At 44.2% G+C, this 21350-nt stretch overlaps 1 protein-coding gene across 3 annotated transcripts in view; it reads right to left on the bottom strand.

Moving 5' to 3' along the window:
- Positions 1-13087: 13087 nt before the first annotated feature.
- Positions 13088-21350, bottom strand: part of SPRING1 (SREBF pathway regulator in golgi 1) — a 28933-nt gene continuing 20670 nt past the window's right edge. For all 3 annotated transcript variants that reach the window (XM_075534856.1, XM_075534854.1, XM_075534855.1), the window contains one exon: positions 13088-20740. In XM_075534856.1, the coding sequence (XP_075390971.1) occupies positions 20657-20740 (84 nt within the window). In that variant the 3' untranslated portion in view covers positions 13088-20656. The remainder of the gene's footprint in view (positions 20741-21350) is intronic.

Raw genomic sequence — 21350 nt, 5'->3', positions numbered from 1 at the left:
TAACGGGCACGTTCTCTAATGATATGAAGGGCAGATAATGAGCCAAAGGGCTTATTATGCAGCATTTTTAAGAAGACTGAAAGATGCATTGATGGGGACCAGACCAGGAAAGTTAGCTAAGGAAATTTTCCCCATGGTGACAATATTTCTGCTCAGTCTTCAAGGGCAGCAAGAGTTTACTTATGACAATTTTATTGGGAAACCTTATCCCATCTGTGATAAATTTTTTTGTGCCAACATGGCTCCCGGAGGAACATGTGGGCAGAGTTTGGCCTGTCAATCAGATCACAGTTTGATTGGAGGGTGACAGAGATAAAGGGCTCTCTGGACGCTGGCCTCCCTCTCTCTCTGCTTCACCTTACTGTTTACGAGCCATGCTGATGGCAGATAGATCCCTGGAGATGCATCCACCGCCATTGGATCTACAAGACTTTGCACCTACCAGCCTGTGATCTTCCTGCATTCTACATCACTGCATGTGGCTGCATGAATCTGAAGGAGGATTTATGGACTAGTATCAGACTTATGGAGTAGTGTAGGAGTTATGGACTTGACCTCCACTCGGCTGGGATGTTTGCTTGATATATAAATACTTCTTGATATAAAGCTCTCTTACACATATGAGTGTCCCTGGATTTGTTTCTCTAGTTGACCCAGTCTAACTCCCCATCTACCCTCATCCCTGATCTTGCCACTTCAGACTTCTTTTGTTCCCTCAAACTCAAAGGACACTGGAAAGGAACATGACTTGAGTCTCTCAAGATGCCTAAACTGGTATTTTGATGTGGCGTGAAGCCAAGCATATAGAATTAATCAGGGGAAGGATCAGATGGAAACACAACTTTCAGAAGTGTACAGTCCAGTGGTTCTCAATCTGTGGGTCAAGACTCCCTTGGGGGTTGAACGACCCTTTCACAGGGGTTTCCCAATTCATAAGAGTAGAAAAATTAGAGTTATGAAGTAGCAACAAATATAATTTTATGGTTGGGGGTCACCACAACACGAGGAACTGTATTAAAGGGTCACGGCATTAGGAAGGTTGAGAACCACTGGTATCGTCTCACAGTTTGGCATTTTTGTTTAGTAAAGAGGTCTATGGGTTTGCAGCAAATACTTCTTTTTACCTACTTCATGTATATGTACACATATATACAAAGTAGGCCAAAAATCATTTTACACACACATACACATATATGAGCGAGTACTTCCCCCCCCCCCAAAAAAGAAGTATTTTCCCAAGGCTATGTATTTTCTTTTTATAAAACAACCTCATTACCTTCAAAGTACTCTCCATTATACTTAATACATTTGTCAAATCTGCAATTCTATTCTCGGAAACATTTTTCATACTCATCTGTTTAGATGGCTGAGAGCACCTCCCTCATTTTTTTCTTCACCTCTTCTAAGTTATCAAATCGCTGTCCTTTCATGTCCCTCTTCATTCACAGAAACAAAAGAAGTCACACAGAGTGAGGTCAGGATAGTAAGGTGCGTGGGGCAAGAGGCATGCTGGGTTTTTTTGCCCCAAATTGGCACATTGAGATGGCTGCGTGAACAGCCGCCTTGTCATGGTAGCAAAGCCAGTACCCCGTCTGCCACAAATCAGGCCTTTTTTGGTAGCACACTGTTACATAATCTTTTCAGAACTGCTAAATAGAACATTTGATTAACAGTCTGACCTGGTGGAATGGACTCCAAATGCACTATGAGTTGAGATTTTCATCTGTTCAGGCAGTTCACAGAAGTCCAGAATGAGGTTTGTCATCAATCGGTATTTCACATTTTTTTCAAACGAGAAAACCACTTATACACTTGAGTTTTTTCCCATAGCACTATCCTTGTAAACTGTGTTCAAGATTGCCACAGTTTCTGTGGCATTTTTCCCAAGCAGGAAACAAAATTTCACAGCTACAAGTTGTTCTCTTAAATCGGCCATCACACAAAAAAACCGAGATTCATGCACAACTACTTTTATGAAAAATGCATCGGCAGAGAGGACTACATGGCCGGCTCCACTATGAGACATGACGCCCCTCACTGACCCATAGCCCTACAGGGGACAACACCAGAGATATAGTGTGGGAACTGCACCTGATCTGATCCCGCCACACCAAGGCAAAACACTAAGGGGGTGCAACAGAACAGCGAGGGAATGGAGCAGCGAGGTCCCCAGGGAATGCTGAAGGTGGACTTTGGGATCAGGACATGGGGCCCCAACAGACTGGACTGGAAAACACTCCTAAAGGCCAGTTGCTTGATGTTCTCCTAGTGGGAAAAATGTGTACTACAAAAGCTCCACCCAGTGAGCTTTTTTCCATTTTGGGTGGGAATCCCCCTTATATATTCCATGCCTGCTTCTGTTCTATAACGACAAGGCTGAGTAGTTGCAACACAGGCTGCTACACTAAGCTGCCTCTCGGTATCTAACCAACCATAACTTTACATAGCAGCAGGTCTAACTCCACTCTGCCACCCCAGCAGAGGCTTGTTGTCCAACTCTCTCCAGGTATGTATGTCCCCGACTGACATCCTCCATTCAGGATGTTAATCCAAAACACAGAAGCAGCAAGCCCACCCAGGAGAACACATTTCTCGCTACAGTAATAGGCGACTGTGGGCAGTATTCAGCTTTGACGTGTTTATATTATAGATGGAAGGTGCCAGGGTCCAGGAAAGAGCACCTTCACTGTATGTCATCTCAGATCTCATGTTATTGCGTGTCTTGATTCATGATGTGGTGGGGGCTCAGGAAGCAGGCCTGGCTGAGTCTGAATCCCACATCCCCACTTACTAGCTCCTCGCTCAGTCCGGCACAAGTCATGTCACCTCTCATGGCTTGTTGCCTTGAAGGTAAAGAGGAGGATGTTACCTGGGCGATTGGTTTGCATTTCGGAGTCTTTCAAAATCCTACTGTCAATGTTGTCATCCCTCATTCCCTCCTTCGAAAGCCAGAGAGGAAAACAGACCCCTCACTTTTGAGACTTTTCCTGTGGAACCCCTGCCCACTCTTAGTTATGTGCTCCTCTTGCAGGACTGTCTTCGTGGTTATTAACACGAGGCCTTTAATCAAGGCCTCTGAGTCAGTGTCCCTTGACAGCAAAAAGGTTATTAAACAGAAAGGAATTTGCACTTATTTTCCTCAATCCTGAAAGGAACCTAGTGGGACAATCTTTAAGTTCTCAGCTGCTAACCAAATGGTCGAACCTAGCATTGGCTCTGTGAGAGAAACGACATGACGATCTGCTCCCCGGACTACTATTACTGCAGCCTTGGACGCCCTGTGGGGCAGTTCAACTCCTTCACACAGAGTAGAGGTGAGTCTGAACTGATTTGGCAGCACCCAATGGCAACAAGTGGGAAAGAATCTGGAAATGAAAAAAACCCAATCGACATTTGACCCTTTTTGTTTCCTCCAGATCTCAGCATCAGCCCTCTCCAGCTAATTATCGAAAACCTACCTTCCTCCCCGCTCCCCACACTTCGAATTCATCTTTGGGCATCTGCTATCCCTGTGTGAGCACTGCCCACCGGATGGGGCTACTTGCAGAGCCCTGGCGGTCACGCATTGTGAATGAAGCTCATCAGGTCACCTGGATGCAAAGAGGGGGGGTGGGCAGTGATGGTGTCAAGTTCATTGGGTCCTAAGACATACTGGAAGCACCAGTGTAATTTGTCAATTTGAGGATGGTAGGAATATACCAAGGGGCTTCAAAAGGTCCAAGGAAAACTCCCACTCTCTTTTAATTCCATTCTTCCATGAACTTTCTGAAGCATTCTTGTATCTAAATATCCCTTACATTTTCCTGGCCTCGCCATGCCTTTATTTGCCTTTAAATCAGTGGTTCTTAACCTTATGAATGCCACAACCCTTTAATACAGTTCCTCAATGTTGTGGTGACCCCCAACCATCGGAAATATTTGTTTTCCAATGTTAAGTAGCTTGAAGGGTCCTTATTCGCCCAGAGAGAGCTGCTTAAGATAATGGAGGAAGAGTGCCGGCTGGTCACCCTTGTACTGCGGCCCTCTATAGATCAGCCCCTTGTGGAACTAGTTGGTGACAGGTGGGCTGGGGATCACGAGCTAGAAGAGAAGAAAGCACCCTGCCCAGAGAAGGTGTGCAGTCCCTATATGGTGCAACTAGTTAATGTGCTTAGCTGCTAACCATAAGGTTGGGAATTCAAGTCTACATAGCAGGAATCCACTTCTAGAAAAATGGCCACTGAAAACCCTGCTGGGCTCAGTGACACTCTGACGCACATGGAATGGTCATGAGTCATGGTCAAAGTGGCTGTTAGAGGTAGTATTAAAGATACGCTCAAATGGTGTGGATGCCACAGCTCACAAAGTCCTGAGACAGGATCTGGTGATGTGGAGCAGAATGGGTCCGAGCCGTTAGGTAATTCAGAGACAATAATCAAGGCAGCCACAGGCTGCTACAACTGTGAGGACTTTAGCGTCGTCCAAACTCCTCATGGGTTCAACAGAAAGCCCTTTGGTCACAGACTCATAACATCTAAGCTTGGAAGAAGCTGGTAAAGATCTGTTGAACATAGTGCATGAAAAGAAATTGTATGTTTATTATCTATTTCATCCCAAGAAAGTCTGGAAGAAGGGGAATTTTACACACGGGGAAACTAAGACTTGGAGTGAGGAATTATTAGTGTAAAGTTATACTACTCCTAAGGGGCAGAGCTGGGGCTTAAGTCCAGGGCTGTCTAGATAAGCTCCACGGCCTCCTGAGGGTCCAAATTAAAACCCACCACACACACAGTACCTACTGCTGAGAAATCAATTCTAACTCATAGCAGCCCTGTAGGACAGTCAAACTGCTCCATAGGGTTTCCAAGGCTGGTAATGTTTCCAGAAGCAAACTGCCACACCTCTCTCCTGCAAATGCAGCGTGACTGGTGGGCTTGAACCACCAACCTTTCATTTAGCAGAGAGAGCTTAACTGCTGCACTGCACCACCACGGGACCTTAAAACACACCTTCAGCTCTGTGCAAAGCTTTAGTGTGTATTTAAAGTTTCATTGAACTATCCCAGAAATCCATATCCACTGGAACCACTCAACGGTTCTATTCACAAAGTCATAGAGCCAGCATCACTGCTACCCGAGAACCTTTTCATCTGAACTGAAGGAACCCCTGTACCCCATGGCAGCCATGCTCCCATCCGTCCAACCACCAAGCTCTAAGGCAACTACTGGCCTACTTTCGCTCTCTGCAAGTTCACCTCTTCTGGACATTTCATATAAATGGAACCAGAATACATGGACTTTGTGTATGGCTTTTTTTTTTCACTTAGTATAATGCTTTCAAGGTTCATCCATGTAACAGACCAATTCAGCCCTGCAGTACTTTATACTGACAAACAAGTATCTGCAGATGGCTCTTTAGATTCCTTTCACTTCTTGGCAATTACAGTGGAACCTGCAGGAGCTGGAACTCAATGGGCTGCCTTGTCTTCCTACATCTCGCAGATTTCCCACTTCCGACAGGGTGCAGTCCTACCCCTTCTAGCTGTCCTCTGAGTACGATATGTGAGCTCTCCTTTGTTGACCAGTTTGCATCTTTTACTGAAAAAGCATTCTGCAAATATGCATGGACAAGGTTTCTGCTGCCTTTTTAGAAGTAGCATCTTTATCCTTTTCACTGAAGACCATGCTCTCACTGGCCAACACAGTAAATACTTATTACAGTAACGAAGCAACAGAGAAAGAGAGAAGCTGCTGGGAGTGTGAGAAAGAAACTGCATTCAGAGTCAGGACACAAGTTATTCATTATTTTTCATTCATTCCATAAATACAAATAAAATGCTTCCTGTGGCAACAAGGTACTCAAGCACAAATTATTTCACTCTTTCTATCATTCGTTAAAAAAATAAAAAGTTGTCCATGCTCTTGCAGAAACATTAGAAGGTCAGGTCTTGTAGTTTTTCAGGGCCACATGTGATCAACAGCCAAGTTGGGGGACCAGGCACACCTGGGAGGACTGGGAGAATCAGGTATAACGACACACACAAAAGAACTCAGGGGCCATCAGGGGCTCAACTATAACGATAGTGGCACACACTCACTACACACAATTAGAATCTGTACTGTCCTTGTACTAGATAAGGCACCGCTCCCTACTCAGTCAGTGGTGGCACTAGAATTTGTGTCAACCTGTGTGATAACCCATGGTGTCACCCACCTATGGGCAAGGCCTGCCAGAGAACCCCTCCTTCTGTGGGCAGGGCAGCCAGGCCCAACACTGCTCCAAGAATCTTTTTCCCTCTCCCACTGACCAAGGCAGAGGCCCTCCTCTCAAGCCAGGGGTGAAAATTTACTACAAGTGTCCCAACCCTCATACTATTACTGTGTTGGCAGCCCTTCCCCCAACACTAGCACAACCTTGCTGCTACCCACTCCACAGACCCTGGGGTCATAAAGGTGTCACATCCTCTGACAGTGGCAGGGCACAGTCTACACCCCTCACATTCTCCTAGTGGATACCACTGTCTGCCATGCTATGTTGTTCAAATACCAAGAGCCAGACGTTGCCTTGATTTATAAAAACTAGTGGACTTTAGTAAGTGGCTTACCACTTTGATACTAGCTACAAAGGTGGGATACAACAAAAGTGAACCAGAATGACAAGAATTAGCGGATGGAACTTGACCAGCTGCCTTTGACAGGTGAAAGGCCAGTAGTCTTGAGATTCCTTGCCTTGCACTTCCTGGACTTCCAGCAGATGGCAACAAAGTTCTGCGTGGTGATATTGGTGCACTCAGAGCCTGTGAAATGACTGAGACAAAGGGTGCCTGAAGGTGTGTTTCTTCGGAGACTGGGTGATCATGTCAGTTACTCGGCGAGGTTGGAATACAGATAAACACATAGTTGGAATACAGTGGAACAAGGATGTATTTACAGCTACAGGGGGGCTGATAAAACTTGCAAATGGTTTAAGCTCTACACCCAGTTTCCAGAGCAAAGACTAGGGGCACGAGGCATTTAAAACAAAGAACCTCATGCAAATCAGAATCAGGCAATTAGTCTTTTTCTAGGGCACATCCTATCATCCATTAAGAATCAAATGGTTCAAAGACCTAAATGAAATCCCAGAGCTATAAAGATCATCAATGAGATAATGGGGACAAACTTAAGGATTCTACTGCAGGGCACAGACATACCATCAAATATAACGAAGGAAGCACACACATAGAAGTCAAATAGATGACTAGGGCCTACTCTTAAATAAGACACTTACGTGCATCAAAAGATCTCATCAAAGCAGTAAAAAGAGAACCCACAGACTAAGAAAAAACCTTAGCAAGGTCACCACGGACAAGGGACTAATCTCTAAATCTAAAGAATTCTTCAATACCTTAATAAGGGGAGGTGGGAAATTCAATTAAAAAGTGGGCAACGGACATGAACAGACAGTTCCTGACACTGAATTAGCGAACACATGAAAAAACGCTCCCAGCCACTTGTCATCCGGAAGATGCAAATCAAAACAAAGATGAGTATCACTTTACACCAACAATGAGAAGGCCAATCAATGTAGAAAGAACAGCAAATGCTCAGGCAGGCAGAGAGACCGGAACTCTCATACGCTGCCAATGGGTCTGTAAATATGTATAACCATTGTAGAAGCAATATGGTGCTACCTAAAACAACTGGGAACAGAAATCCCATACAATCCAGCAATGCCTCGGCTGGGTCAGACACATAGCACCGAAAAGACATATGCACTCCTGTGTCCATTGCAAAACAGCGCCAAAGCCCACCAGTAGAACACATAAAGAAGTTCTGGTACACATGCACAAAGGGATACTATGCACTGCATTAAAAAAAAAAAGATGAAACTGCGAAGCACCTCATGGCATCAATGGACCTGGAGAATGTTATGCAGAGTGAAGTCAGTCAATCACAAAAGGACAAACATGGTATGAGACCACTACTCTAAGGATGAAAAAAGACAAAGATTGGCATACCAAAGGCAAGGGTGGAAAGATGAACCAATGGACCAGAAGGCTGACATGTATAGACTTGGGAGTAAACGAAAACAGAGGCTCAGAAGAGGGAAAAGAGATCTCAGGGGTCGGGGTAGAGCATGGAGGTGGAGGTTGATGAGTAGTTTGAATTGTTGAAGAGTGATAGCCTCCTGCCCCAAAATCCATTTTTTTAAAAAGAAATCGAATGATACTAAACATGACACCAAAAACATAAGCAACAAGAGAAAATAGATTATTTGGATTTCATCAAAATTATAAGTTTTGAGGTTTCAAAAAATACCACTAAGAAAGTGAATATACAACCCAGTTGGGGGGGGGGGATACTTCCAAATAATATGTCTAATGACAAGCTTGTATACAGACTATTTAAAGAACAACAACAATCAGACAAATAGCCCAATTTAAAAATAGGCAAAGGATGGATGGATATTTCTCTAAAGAAAGTAGGCAAATAGCCAAAAAGCACATGAAAAGATGCTCAGCATCATTAATCATTAGGGAAATGCCGATCAAAATCACAATGAGCTACTGCTTCACACCCACTAGGATGGCTATAATAATTAAAAAAAAAAGATTGCTAACAATAAGTGCTGGCGAGGATCTGGAGACATTGGAGCCATGAGACATTGTTGCTGGGAATATAAATGGTAAAGTGCATCAGTGGTTCCTCAAAAACTTAATCACAGATACCATTTTACCTGAAACTCCATTCCTAGGTATCGACCTAAGATAATTATAAACCTATGTCCATTTGCTAAGGCTTAGGAGCCCTGATGACACAGTGGTTACATGTTGGGATGCTAACCCTAGGGTCAGCAGTTCGAAACCACCAGTTGCTCTGTGGGATAAAAATAAGGCTTTCTACTCTCCATAAAGTTACAGCCTCAGAAACTCACAAGGGCAGTTTACTCTGTTCTACAGAGTCTCTATGAGTCAGCATAGACTTGGTACCGGTGAGTTTGGTATTTATTATTGCCTGAGGAGCCTGGTGGTGCAGTGGATTATAATTGGGGTGTTGATCTGAAGGTCAACAGTTTAATTCCACCAGTTGCTCCATGGGAAAAAAATAAGGCTTTCTGCTCCTATAAAGACTTGGAGCATCAGAAACCCCGGGGGCAGTTAGAAATCTTAAAGAACACTTATAAATCAAAAATAGTCAGACAGATAACCCCATTTAAAAATAGGCAGGATGAATAGATGTTTCTCTAAGGAACATAGGCAAATGTCCTATAGGCTTGTTATGAATCAGAGTTAACTTGATGGAAGTTGAGTTTGGATTATTGCCTGGTTTAACTTGAACCAGAGGGGGGGGGTGTGTGTGTATAAATAAATATAGTCTAAATATATATGTTATCTTTGCTGGACAGTCTCCTTGCTGCTTATTTGTGATCATGTATGAGATTATCCTTAAAGATTTCTTCCCATATGAGGGAGGGGGGAATGGGGAGGGAGGGGGAAAAAAAAGAGGACCTGATGCAAGGGGCTTAAGTGGAGAGCAAATGCCTTGAGAATGATTGGGGCAGGGAATGTATGGATGTGCTTTATACAATTGATGTATGTATATGTATGGATTGTGGTAAGAGTTGTATGAGTCCCTAATAAAATGTAAAAGAAGAAAAGAGAAAAAAATGATTAGGGCAAAGACTGTACAGATGTGCTTTATACAATTGATGTATGTATATGTAATGAACTGTGAAAAGAATTGTATGAGCCCCAATAAATTGTTAAAATAAATTTAAAAAAGAAGAAAAAAAAAGATTTCTTCCTTGTATTGTCCTTGACACTTCAAGGTCAAATTGGTTTTTTTTAATCAGCTGAGAAGTATACAATTCATTAAAAAAATATTTTGTCAAGCTAACCAGGCAATAACTTGAATAACTTTAGTCAAGTTGACCAGACAATAATCAGTCTTAGCAAGAATGAAACGTGTCCTGGGACTAGGCAATTTTTTAAACCAGACTTATAATGTAAACCTTTCTGTTGCTCGACATTACCAAAAATAGATGCAAGGATATTAGGACATCAAGCCTACTTTGAGCACTGGTTGCTGCTGTTGTTGGTGTCATTGCAACTCAAAATACTGCCCGTCTTCTGATGTCCTCATAGTCGTTGCAACACTTGAGCTCACTGATACTGCCACCCGAGTCAGTTCATCTCACTGAGAGTCTTCCTCTTTTCCGAGAACCCTTGAATTAGTCAAGTCTGCTGTTTCTTCAGCGACTGGACCCTCCTGAGGACAAGTCCAAAGCACACGAGATGAAGTCTCACCATTTTCCCCTCTAAGGATCATTCGGGCTGTACTTCTTCCAACACAGATTTACTTGTTCTTCTGGAAGTCTGTGGTAAAAGTCAGTACTCTTCACCAACATGCTGATTCTTCGGTAGTCTTTCTGTTGGCTCAGGGGCAACTTGTTAGTCAAAGTGCCGTCTTAACTGTTTATCACTTTAAAGCGATCTTTTGTAGCACATTTGCCCAATGCAATTAGTCATCTGATCTGACTTCCTGGTTGCTGCTCTCATGGGCATTGATTATGGGTCTACGTAAAATGAACCCTTGGCAATGTCTATCTTTTCTCCATTTATCATTATCTTGATTTTGGTCCAGTGATGGGATTCTTCTTTTCTTTATGTTGAGGTGTCCTCCATATTGAAGACAGTAGTACTCTTTGCTCTTCATCAGTAAGTGTTAAGTCAGAACTGATTTACCTAATGGGTGGGTGGGTAGGAGGCAGCAGGATCTTTGGGTTCAGATAAACTTTCAATCAAAGCCTGGACACAGGAGAACAAAAAAAACAAAACACTCATACAAAGACTTGTACATGAATGTCATGAGCAACGTTATTTATAACAGTCAGTAAGTGAAAGTATTTCATGTCCATCAACTGAGGAATGGTTAGACAAAATGTAGTGTCATGATACAATGTAATATTATCCAGTCAGAAAGAGAAACAAAGTTCAGAGACATGTGCTATGGATGAGTCTTGATGCTGAAATAAGCCAGACACAAAAATGGACAAATATTATATGATCTTACTTATGTGAAAAATTTAGAGTGGGACACTGCATTAATGGGAGAAGGGAGGAAGAAGAAATTATTGCCTAGTGGATACTGAGCTTCCATTTAGGGATGATGAAAATGTTTAAGACATGCACAGTGGAGATGGTGGCACACGTGCTGAATGTGATGTAAGCGAAAAGTACAATTAAAAATGATAAAATGACAGTTTTGTTATATATCCTCTACCACAATAAAATAAAAACATCACTATGTCAGAAGATGGTACAGCTGTAACATGCTCCTGCTTGTGCAGAATGGTACACAGTAAGCAATCCAGAAATGTTGGTTGTCCCTATCTGGGCAAGAATGGTTGAGGCCCACCTTTTGTCTTGCTGAATGGCAGAGAGGGAGGAACAAGGTGGCCCTGGGCTACAGGTACTTATTTAAGCTCTGGGTTTTGAGTGGCATCAGCCACCATCTTCTGTCTTTTCTCAAGGGCTACTTTTCTGAGTCCCCATCCACAACAAAAGCAGGGCCCAGGGAGGAGTTCTGATTTGTCAGCACCACAGATGGTTCTCCGGCCAGACACTCAGATTCATTGTTTTATAAAGAGGCAGCTCCTTGCTCTTAACAAGGCGTGTACCGAAGGCAGAAAACCTATGGAATTGGTGCCACCAAGTGGTACAGAAGGCAATTGTCAGCATCTCTGCTCCTCCAGTTCCTTTCTTTCCAGTTCTCCATCCCCCCTGTCCCTTCCCTTGAAATAGCGCCCACAAGCGTCCTTTAATACAACTGCTGTCCTTCAAGGTCTGAAAAGGCTGCAGTGAAAAGAAAGGTTTTAAAGATCACATTTAACTCCACTGCACAGTTCCTTCCATGGCTAAATCAGGTCAATGAGCTTATTTGTGTCAAGTAAATTAACCCAGCCTACTGCTCAGCTGCCTGTAATACTGTTTTCCATTGGCTTCCAAGTCGGCAGTGGCTTGAAGGCAAAGGCCAGAAAGGGTCCCAATTCCAGGAGTCACTGCCAAGATGGAAACGTCCCGGAAGAAACTAGTCCCAAGAGGGAAGATGATGTGGTGGAGCTTCAGAAAGAGTGGACAGAGGGTTCTAGCACTGCCTATTGCCCTCTGATGGGTCACCTGGATCACTTAGGACCACTTTAAAATATCCTTTCCTGTGCATGATCTTAGGAGTTCTGGTGGCACAGTGGTTAAAGTGATCGGCTTCAAATAAAAATGTCAGTGACTCAAACCTCCCAGTGACCCCCTAGGAAACAAACATGGCAGTCAGCTTCAGTGAAGAGCACAGCCTTGGAAACCCAAAGGGGCAGTTCTACCCTCTCCTATGGGGTTTGCCATTAGTCACAGTCAACTCAAAGGTTTTGGACGGATGTGTTTTTGTTGTACTCTTTTGGAAGCTGGGATGAAGGCCACAGGCCTTGGCAGAGCAGTGTTATGGACTCTGGGGGACATGTGGGCTGCCCTGAACTTGGATAAAAAGGTTGCCAGATGGTGTAATCAGGTTTTGGTCGGCTGCTAACCTAAAGGTTGGCGGTTTGAAACCATTCAGTGAATGAAAGGCCTGGAGATTCGCTTCCATGAAAACTATAGCCAAGACAGCTCTGGAAGGAGTGGGGCTGCCATGAGAGGGGATCAACTTGATGGGAGCAGGCGTGGTTCTTCGGGTTGGTCTCCTTGCACCAGACACACAGTAAAGCTATCCACATATCCCTGCACGCAACGATTCCCTAAAAGGAATGGCCTGCTGCAGTTTCTGGTGGGGTTTCTCCCTTGAGCTCTCCTAGCACCCTCAGGAATTTGGAGGTCAAACCCCCCAGATGCACTGGGCTGCCTTGTCTTCTGTACGGATAACTTTATTTTTAGTAACAATAAGGCTCCTCTCCCACTGTGCACAATCTTCAAACGAGAACGGCTGCTGACACCACAGCTAAACTGGTGTGCAACTATACAGGGCTTTCCCCTCTATCGGCTTCAAATTGAGATGCAGGAAGAATTAGGTAGATTGTGTATTTTCTGCTTGGCAAAACAATTCCTTATGACCGGATTAAAGCATTCCAGGAGGCACTGTTTCTTTTAGCAGTTATACATACAGCAAGAGCCTGCTTTTATTTACATACAAATACAAAATACACATTTATGTACAAAACAGACAAAAGTTTACATCAACACTCTAATGGGTGGTTCTCTTTGGGGTGTAGGAAGACAACTTAGTTGGAACAATTTAATTATTTTGCAATTCATACCTTTTAAAGTGTCTGCTTTGTATTTCTAAAAGAAGTGAGGGGAACCTTCCACTGATGACTCCTTACAGCCTGACTAGAACTGTGGACATCTCATTCTAAGCTCACCTATACCCTTCAGCACTAGATGAAGGTCCAGCTCCATAAGCCAGCTCCAAGCTTCCCTATCAAAAGACAGCTGTTTTTATGATGGAAAACACAGCAGCTGTTTTCACAGGTGCAGAGCAGCAGTAAGTGATAGATAAGTCAGTCCCAACAGTGGAGAATATGGCGTCTATTTAAAATTTTAGGAGGAAGAGGCAGAAAGGGTTGTTAGGCATAGTGGGAATCTTCAGAGAGCAGAGTGAGAGCCTTGGCGGGAGGAATCCGGCCCCAGGTAGCTCGTGCCTACCTGCTCTGTGAGAATCAGAACCTTGGACCAAGGCACCTGAAGTCTGGTCACGCCATAGAGCCTTTGGTTAGTCACAATGGAGGAACATGGGAACAAAGCCAGAAGTGGTTCAGAAACTTACTATATGTCATTAATACCAATTTGGTTCTAGACAATAGAAACAGGATGTTATCACATACTTCCTGGCAGCGCGCGCGCACGCGCGCGCACACACACACACACACTCACAACAGAAGGATGGGCATACTGTATGCTGAGAAAAGCATATAGAACTTTAGTTCTCAACCTTCCTAATGCCGCGACTCTCATGTTGTGGTGACCCCAACCATAAAATTAATTTCGTTGCTACTTCATAACTGTAATTTTGCTACTGTTATGAATCGGGTGACCCCTGTGAAAGGGTGCATCAACTCGTCCCCCAAAGAGGTCAAGACCCCCAGGTTGAGAACTGCTGATATAGAACGTTATTATATTTACCATTCAAATTACCATCAGCTACATCCTCCAGTAAAGCTTATACCCACCTTTATAGAAAACACACACACACACATACACACACCACCCCCCCTTCTTAGAAATAGTGAGGCATGATCATCATACTCTGAAATTATGAATTTCGGTAGTAACATTGATGTATCTTTAAACATTGAAGCTTTTGATTTTGTGATCATGATTGCAAACTTACCAGGTAAAAATCTACCTATTAAAAATGGCAAAAATCTAAAAAACTATTTCCCTTACCAAAAACGCTGAAAAGTACTTACTTTTCTAAAGTTGTTTTTTTTTAATCACATTTTGGTCCCACTAATCCCGTAGGAAGTGCTTTCCTAAGAAATCATAAAACAGAACTTTAATTAAAGTATTTGAAAAAGGGACTGTCTGGCCCATTGGTTGTCATCAGAAAGTTGTTTCTTTTGCTACAAAATCAGACTATACTTCCATGTTATAGAAAACTCACGTGTGGCACGCTAAGAGTACAAATAGTCGTACAAACGGAGAACAACTGAGGATGCATGGACACTCAAACACCAAGGCCTCTGATGGGAACCAGCCAGGCGGCAGACCTCTGGTGGGCCACTTGGCCTTCCTTTATGGGAAAGCAGACTGGACCAGCGCTGTTTCAGTGTCGTGACTGAATGACACTGAGTCACTGCTACACCAAACTGCACTCATACCATCATGGTGCAGGAAGAAAAACCAGCCACAGGAAGAGCCTGGAAGACAGGGCACCTCAAGACCCAAAGCCAAACACCTGTGTTTGGAAAGAACCTCCCAATCACCCCGTTCTCTTCTCCTCAACTTCTTAATTATTACGACTTACTTATGTGTAAATAGCCCTGGAAGTGCTGCCAGATAAGCTTTTAACTGCTAACTGCAAAGTCAGCAGTTCGAACCCATCAAACTCTCCGGAGAACGTTCAGGTTATCTACCCTTGTAAAGATTTATAGCCTCAGAAACCCTATGGAGGATTGATGAATTGGAATCGATTTGACAGGAGTGTAGTGTTTATTTACTTATAAAAGGAGACCTAGTGGCACAGTGGTTAAGAGCTCTGCTGCTGAGAGGTTGAAGGTTCAGACCCACCAGCTGGTCCGTAGACAATGAGGTAGTTTGCTTCTATGAAGATTACAGTCTTGGAAACTCAATATAGCAGTTCTACTCTGTTACAATGAATCCAACAGCAATAGGCTCAGCAACAGTATGTACTTACTTAGGTAAATAGGTTCCCTTATGTCAGTTTGTGCTAGACCAACGACTGATTGACAATTTGAACTCACCCAGAGGCACCTCAGAAGGTCTGGAGATATGCTTCCATGAAGATTAAAAACAAACAAACTGCTGCTGAGTGGATTCTACTCGCAGCAACCCTGTTAAAGATGCCAGTAGAACTGCCCTAATTTTAGTGGAAGAGGACTTCTATCTCTTTCTCCCTCAGAGTAGCTGAGGGATGCAAACCTCTTGACCAACACTCAAATTCTTAACCACTGCCCTACTAGGACTCCTTCCATAAAGATAGCAGCACCCTAAATCCCTGTGGGATGGAGTTCTCCTCTGCCATACACGAGGCCACTGTGATGCAGCACCAACTTGACGGCAACGTGCTTGCTTTCTGTTTGTTTTTACTCATAAACTACTTTTTTAGCAGTTTTCCACATGCAATTGGTAATGACCTGCCCACGCCTCTTTCCTATCTCTATCCCCAAATTGGCTCCACGCCAGCAAGTGCGGTTGCAGAAGCAGTGGGGAAGAACACACCTGGGATGCAGGGGTGGTGTGTATGCTGTGTGGGGGCTGGGGGGGGTGTCACCCCACATCCAGCTTGTTCTGCAGACGGCCAGCTTTTGGCACTTGGAGGGTGGTGTTATTGCAGTTGGAACACTAGCGCAGAGTAATCACGCTACACCTGAAGGCAGCACTGGGCTGGTAGAGACCTGCAAGGAAGTACATGTGTCCTGTGGGAATTTCAGGGTAATTTAATCAGCAGCTCTTCAGCACTGCAGAAAGCAAGGGCAGGGAAATAATGAAGTCAGCACTCAGCCCCTGATAGCTCCTCTGTTCAACTGAAGGGAGGAATATGCCCCTGGAGCAGGGCTTCTGCTCTGTGACATTGTTGACATCCCACAGCAGCTGACTCCTTGGTGTGAGGACCACCCTACACCTTGCAGGATGTTGAACAGCATCCCTGGCCCCTTTCAATAGATGCCAGTAGCACCCCTTCCCTTCAAGGTTGTGACAAAAATGTCTCTAGGCATTTCTAAATGTCCCATGGGGGACAAGATCACCCCACCCACCACAACTACTGCCCTAGAATAACTGGAAAAGCAGACTTTGGTAGACAAGCTACTTGCATCTAAGTAATTCAGGACCTGAAAAGAAAGCAGAAGGGACTTGAGACCTCCTTCACTTAGGGATGCTCTGCAGCAATCAGTTAAAAAAAAAAAAGAGAGGAAAATTGGCCAAGGTCACAAAGAGACTATTCACCAAATAGGAAAGGCAAATGGCCAGTCAAAACACAGATCGGTGTAAACAGAAATCAGAACCCTGCGGCCCATTAGCCAAGAGGTACAACAGCCACTCGGGGCTCTCCAGGGGAAGGCAGAGTAGACACTCTCTTACACTTTCAGGGGAGAGGCGAGATATACAAAAGGAAATATGCAAAGATGCGTGCAAAATGGCACCACCGCATTCTTTGTAGTATAAGCAAAACAAAAGTAAACCCAACTTGGCAGCAGCATGAACATCTTTAGTGGAGGATTAACGCCAGGAAACCGAACTCCACGTGGCCGTTACCAACGATGATACACTCAACAACAACACAATAAATGCCATCGAGAAACCGTGAGCAGCATAAAAGCCCTGGTGTAGCACAGAAGGATGCCCACTCTAGGACTATCATCAAGAGAAGTACCTAGAAGCAGCCGCGTGGGCACAGGAAACATGTCTGGGGCATCTCTGTAGGTCGCATAATTTAAAGTTATCAAGAACTTTCACTACGCATTTTTGAAAAATCTGAAATTGTTCGTTTTAGTGTAAGTTGCTCTTAAAGTGGAAACAATCAAAGTAGAAGGGCTGTGATTACTGCCCTTTCGATACCCAGGTCCTTGCCTATGCCGACACCCTGTCCCCAATGGGCCCTCTCACAAGGACCAGGAGAGGCAGCTGCCATGACCTGCATTTCACAGAAGGGCATGAGCCTCGGTTAAGAGGCCACACCAATAATAAGTACTAGTTGCTTACTGTGGTCGTTAGTTGCCGAGTTGATTCTCACTCATGGTGACCATAAACGCCCAGTGTTTGTTTGCATTGCCAGACCTGTCTTCCAAGATGTTTCTGTGGGTTGCGGGGCATGGTGTGTTGAACCGCTCACCCCTTAGCTAGTAGTCAAGGCCTTAACCGTTTGCCCCACACAGCAACCCCTAGTTACTAAGAATAACATAGAATTCTACCCTGCCTGTGGACAGTACCTCAAATAACCAACATCTCCATACATTTCCAAGTGATCTACAAATTCTACAATGGTTAAGAGCTTTGCTGGTAATCTTTCCCGAGTTCCCAGGACTCAACAATCACGGAGGTCCTCTCCTGAGGCCTCGAGGCAACTTTGGGAAACATGCTGGAAACCCTAGCACCTGCTCTTAAACACTCTTGTTCCTGCTTTTCCAAGAGCTGCAATGCCAGCCCCCAAGTTCCAGGACAGGGAGGTGAGCACACCCTCCTTCGCACAGGCTATATCAGAGCCCACAGAGCTTTCTGGAACAGAGGCTCAATGCTCAACTGCTAGCCAAAAGTCAGGGCTTCAAACCCACTAGCCACTCCTCAGGAGAAAGATGTGGCAGTATACTTCCATAAAGATTAGTCTTGGAAATTCTATGGGGCAGTTTTCTCTGTGCTATAGGGTCACTAGGAGTTTAAGTTACTAGCAGTTGGAACTGACAAAGTAGGTCTATGGTTTGGGGGGCTATTAGAGTCTTTTTCATACTTCATTTTTCTTTCCTTGTTTGGCTCATATCTCATCTTTATAGCTCCAGCAAGGAAAAAATTCAGAATGAGGGGAAAAGCCTTTGGACTATCAAATTACCTTAAATCCAAATTATCCAATAGCTAGTACATTTTCTCTATGCTGAAGATGTCTTCTCCCTTCATTTGACTTTTCCCTCTGACTACAAGGATGTACGAGAGGGTTTGGGTTTCAAGAGGTTCAGAGAAAATTGAATGAAAAGACTGGAATTTTTCCACAAACATTTTGAAGTCTCCCTCGTGACACACTTTGCTACAATTGGGCATCCAAAAAAATGACAAGGTTCCCATTTCTAGAAACCAAATGTGGAGTGGAGAGCAGAGCGCATGGTGGGAAGGCAGACGTATTGTGGACCCTTCAGTGTTCTAGCTTCATTATGTAATTAGAAGTGTTGCAAATTTCCCAGTGAACATACCCCTAAGTACAAAAAACATACTCCATGGCCAAATGAAAATAACCTTTGGATTTATCGACCTAATCTGGACATTTATGTCACTTCTCTCCTTTTTTGGCCTGGGCAACTGAAACATATACGCTCTCAGGGGAGTTCCTTACAGATGAGTCAGCCTTGGAACAGGCAAGATGCGGTAGACCAAGAGTCGAAGATGAAGTTCTTGTTTTGTTAAGTCTCAGTGGGGGCTCTGGGAAGTCACTTCACCCCCCTCTACTCCCTCATCGATGGGGTTGGAACACAGCAGGCTTAATTCTTTCACAAGGTAAGAGTATGATTTATGGAGCACTGAATATGCACCCCCTGTTACTCAAATGCAAAGCTGGAAAGGCCCAATCGATAGGTATGGCAGTCCCACACGTCATGTGGTCACATTAAAGCTGTTAGGTTGTTTAATAAGCTCAAGTTCCAAAACAACCAAGAGAAGAAAGACTAAAATTGAGTTACCAAAACACCCAGATATGCCACAATTCTTTCACATGCAAAGATTTAGCACCATTTAATATGCATAGAATCCAAAAAAATACATCGCAGACAGAATATTTCTTGGGATCTAGCACTGAAAAGCAAATGCCTGAAGAAGGCTTACTTAAGGGGAGTAAAGTACTGTGGAAAACTTAAGTGTAAAACGTACGAGGGAGGAGGGTAAGCGTCACCACTGCATACACTGTGAAAACATAATGGAAGGCCAAAGGAGAAAGCGCCACTGGGGGGGGGGGGGAAGCATTAAAAATTCATTGTGAAACTAGATGCAACTCCTGCTCCCAACACAATAAGCAGCCCAAAAGGGGTAAGATGGTAAGAAGTAAGTCCTGTCCCCAGATCCACCAAGTGAACAATCAGAAATATGAAAGAGGCCTTGTCCAATCCCAGGGTGAGTGAACGGCTTTCAGAAAGAAGTGTAAGTTAATGTGGCTCCTAAAATCAAACAGCAGTGTGAGGGGGCTTCAAAAAGTTTATGAAAATATGGAACTGAAAGATAATAGAAATTTCCCACAAACTTCTTAAAGCTTCTGCATTCTATTCAAGGAGCACCATCTTGACCTTAGGACCAGTGAATGCCTCAAGTGTGTGGATCCAGGGCACCCAACAACCCCCAAGTCTGCCATCCCCTAAGCGGTTTTAATCACACAGAGCTCCCACTGAGGCACTGTGCTAGGAAGAGAGTTTTCCTTTTTAAAGTGTAGGCTAGTTATGCACTATGAGAACAACACATCAGAGGGGCAAAGGAAAGGAGAACAAAATCCTCCAGGGCAGTGAGTCAGGAAGTGGGCTTCTAAAAGGTGTATAGTATGTCCAAACACCACTGGGAAAGAACCTGTGGGCAGGGGGTGCCAATAATGGAGAATTTGCACATGATGAGACTGAAACAGTATCTAACTTTTCAGGTAATTTTTTTATGCCACAAAATGTTGGTGCTCAGGGACCCACTCTGACAGATGCTGTTAAAGTAAAAACAACCTCCTGGAGAGAAAATCCATGTTCTAAGAAATGAGACATTTTATCTGGGCAAAAAGGAAGATAACTTAGCTCAAGAAATGCAACAACAACAACAAAAAAAAAAACCCCACAAATTTCCCTTGAAAATATTCAACTACAAAGGCATGGCATTTTCTTCCACCAAACATTTTAACTTTCTTCAACGCCACAGAAAATCCAATAAATAATTTTACAGTGGGCGGGCCTTGGTCCAAAGTGTCAGAGAAAACTTGAGCTCCAACATGGAGGTAACACGACTCCCCCTTCCCTTTGCAGGTACACTGTCGAGTCATCCACAGACGTCCGCGGCCCCGAGAGAGAGCTCGGCCTGCATCTGGGTCTTGTCCGGGAAGCAGAGCTGGAGCTGCCAGGTAACTTGTACGGTGCCGTTGTGTTGGTAAAGCCCAGGGACCAGTGAAGCCAGAGAGAACACCATTGGAAGTGTTGGAACCAAGATTTCCTCCCGCCGCCTCGGTCCTCTTCCAGCTCGAGAGTGTGCACACTGAAGTCTGGCTTCAGCCATGCCCTTCTCACCCGTTTTCCGTCCCTGTGCCCGTCACGCAGGGAAGAGCTCGGGAGGGCTCTCTCCATAGCAGTATTTTGCTATGGGATCCCTATAGGTGTTCTCGTGCTGTACACTCTGTTGGCAAAAGGGAAGACAAGACCGCCGTGAGAGAGAGCAGAGCTTCACACCACCTTCATTTCAGAATAGTAGAAATCGAAAGAGGACTGCTGTCAGATACACTCTGTAGGAGTCTGGCTGGGCCTATCTCCAAAGGGCACTTTCTAGAACAAAGAGGAATGCCTAGCAGAGACTGCTGCCAAAGAAGAACATTAAAATGGAAATAACATCCCAGCATGCACATTTCTTTTTATGTTCACGAGTGAGATTTTATAACAGCCTGGCTGTGACCTCGGCGGCTCTAGACAACTCATTTTTCTCCCATTATTTTAAGCTAGATTAAGAGTCAATGGGTATTTTGTGCCTAATCCCTCCCGTGCGTCAAAGAAATTCAGTATTAGACCCTAGAGAGAGACGTACAAGATGCACTTGCAGTTGCTTTCATGAAGTTTTATGCACCTAAAACTTTGGCACCTGAACCACACCCCCCACGTGACCACTCAAGCCTAGTTTGGCTCAGCGCAGTGCAAGAGTGTTTAATGCAGACAATCAACCCTGATGGCTACTTTTTGAGTAATTTTTTTTTCATACAAGCAAGTTGAGTTTTGGGCCAGTCTAGAGTTCATTA

The sequence above is a fragment of the Tenrec ecaudatus genome, chromosome 16 (assembly GCF_050624435.1).
Source record: "Tenrec ecaudatus isolate mTenEca1 chromosome 16, mTenEca1.hap1, whole genome shotgun sequence".
NCBI lineage: Eukaryota > Metazoa > Chordata > Mammalia > Afrosoricida > Tenrecidae > Tenrec > Tenrec ecaudatus.
Note: the sequence above shows the minus strand (reverse complement) of the source record. Positions and strands in the feature narration are given on the sequence as shown.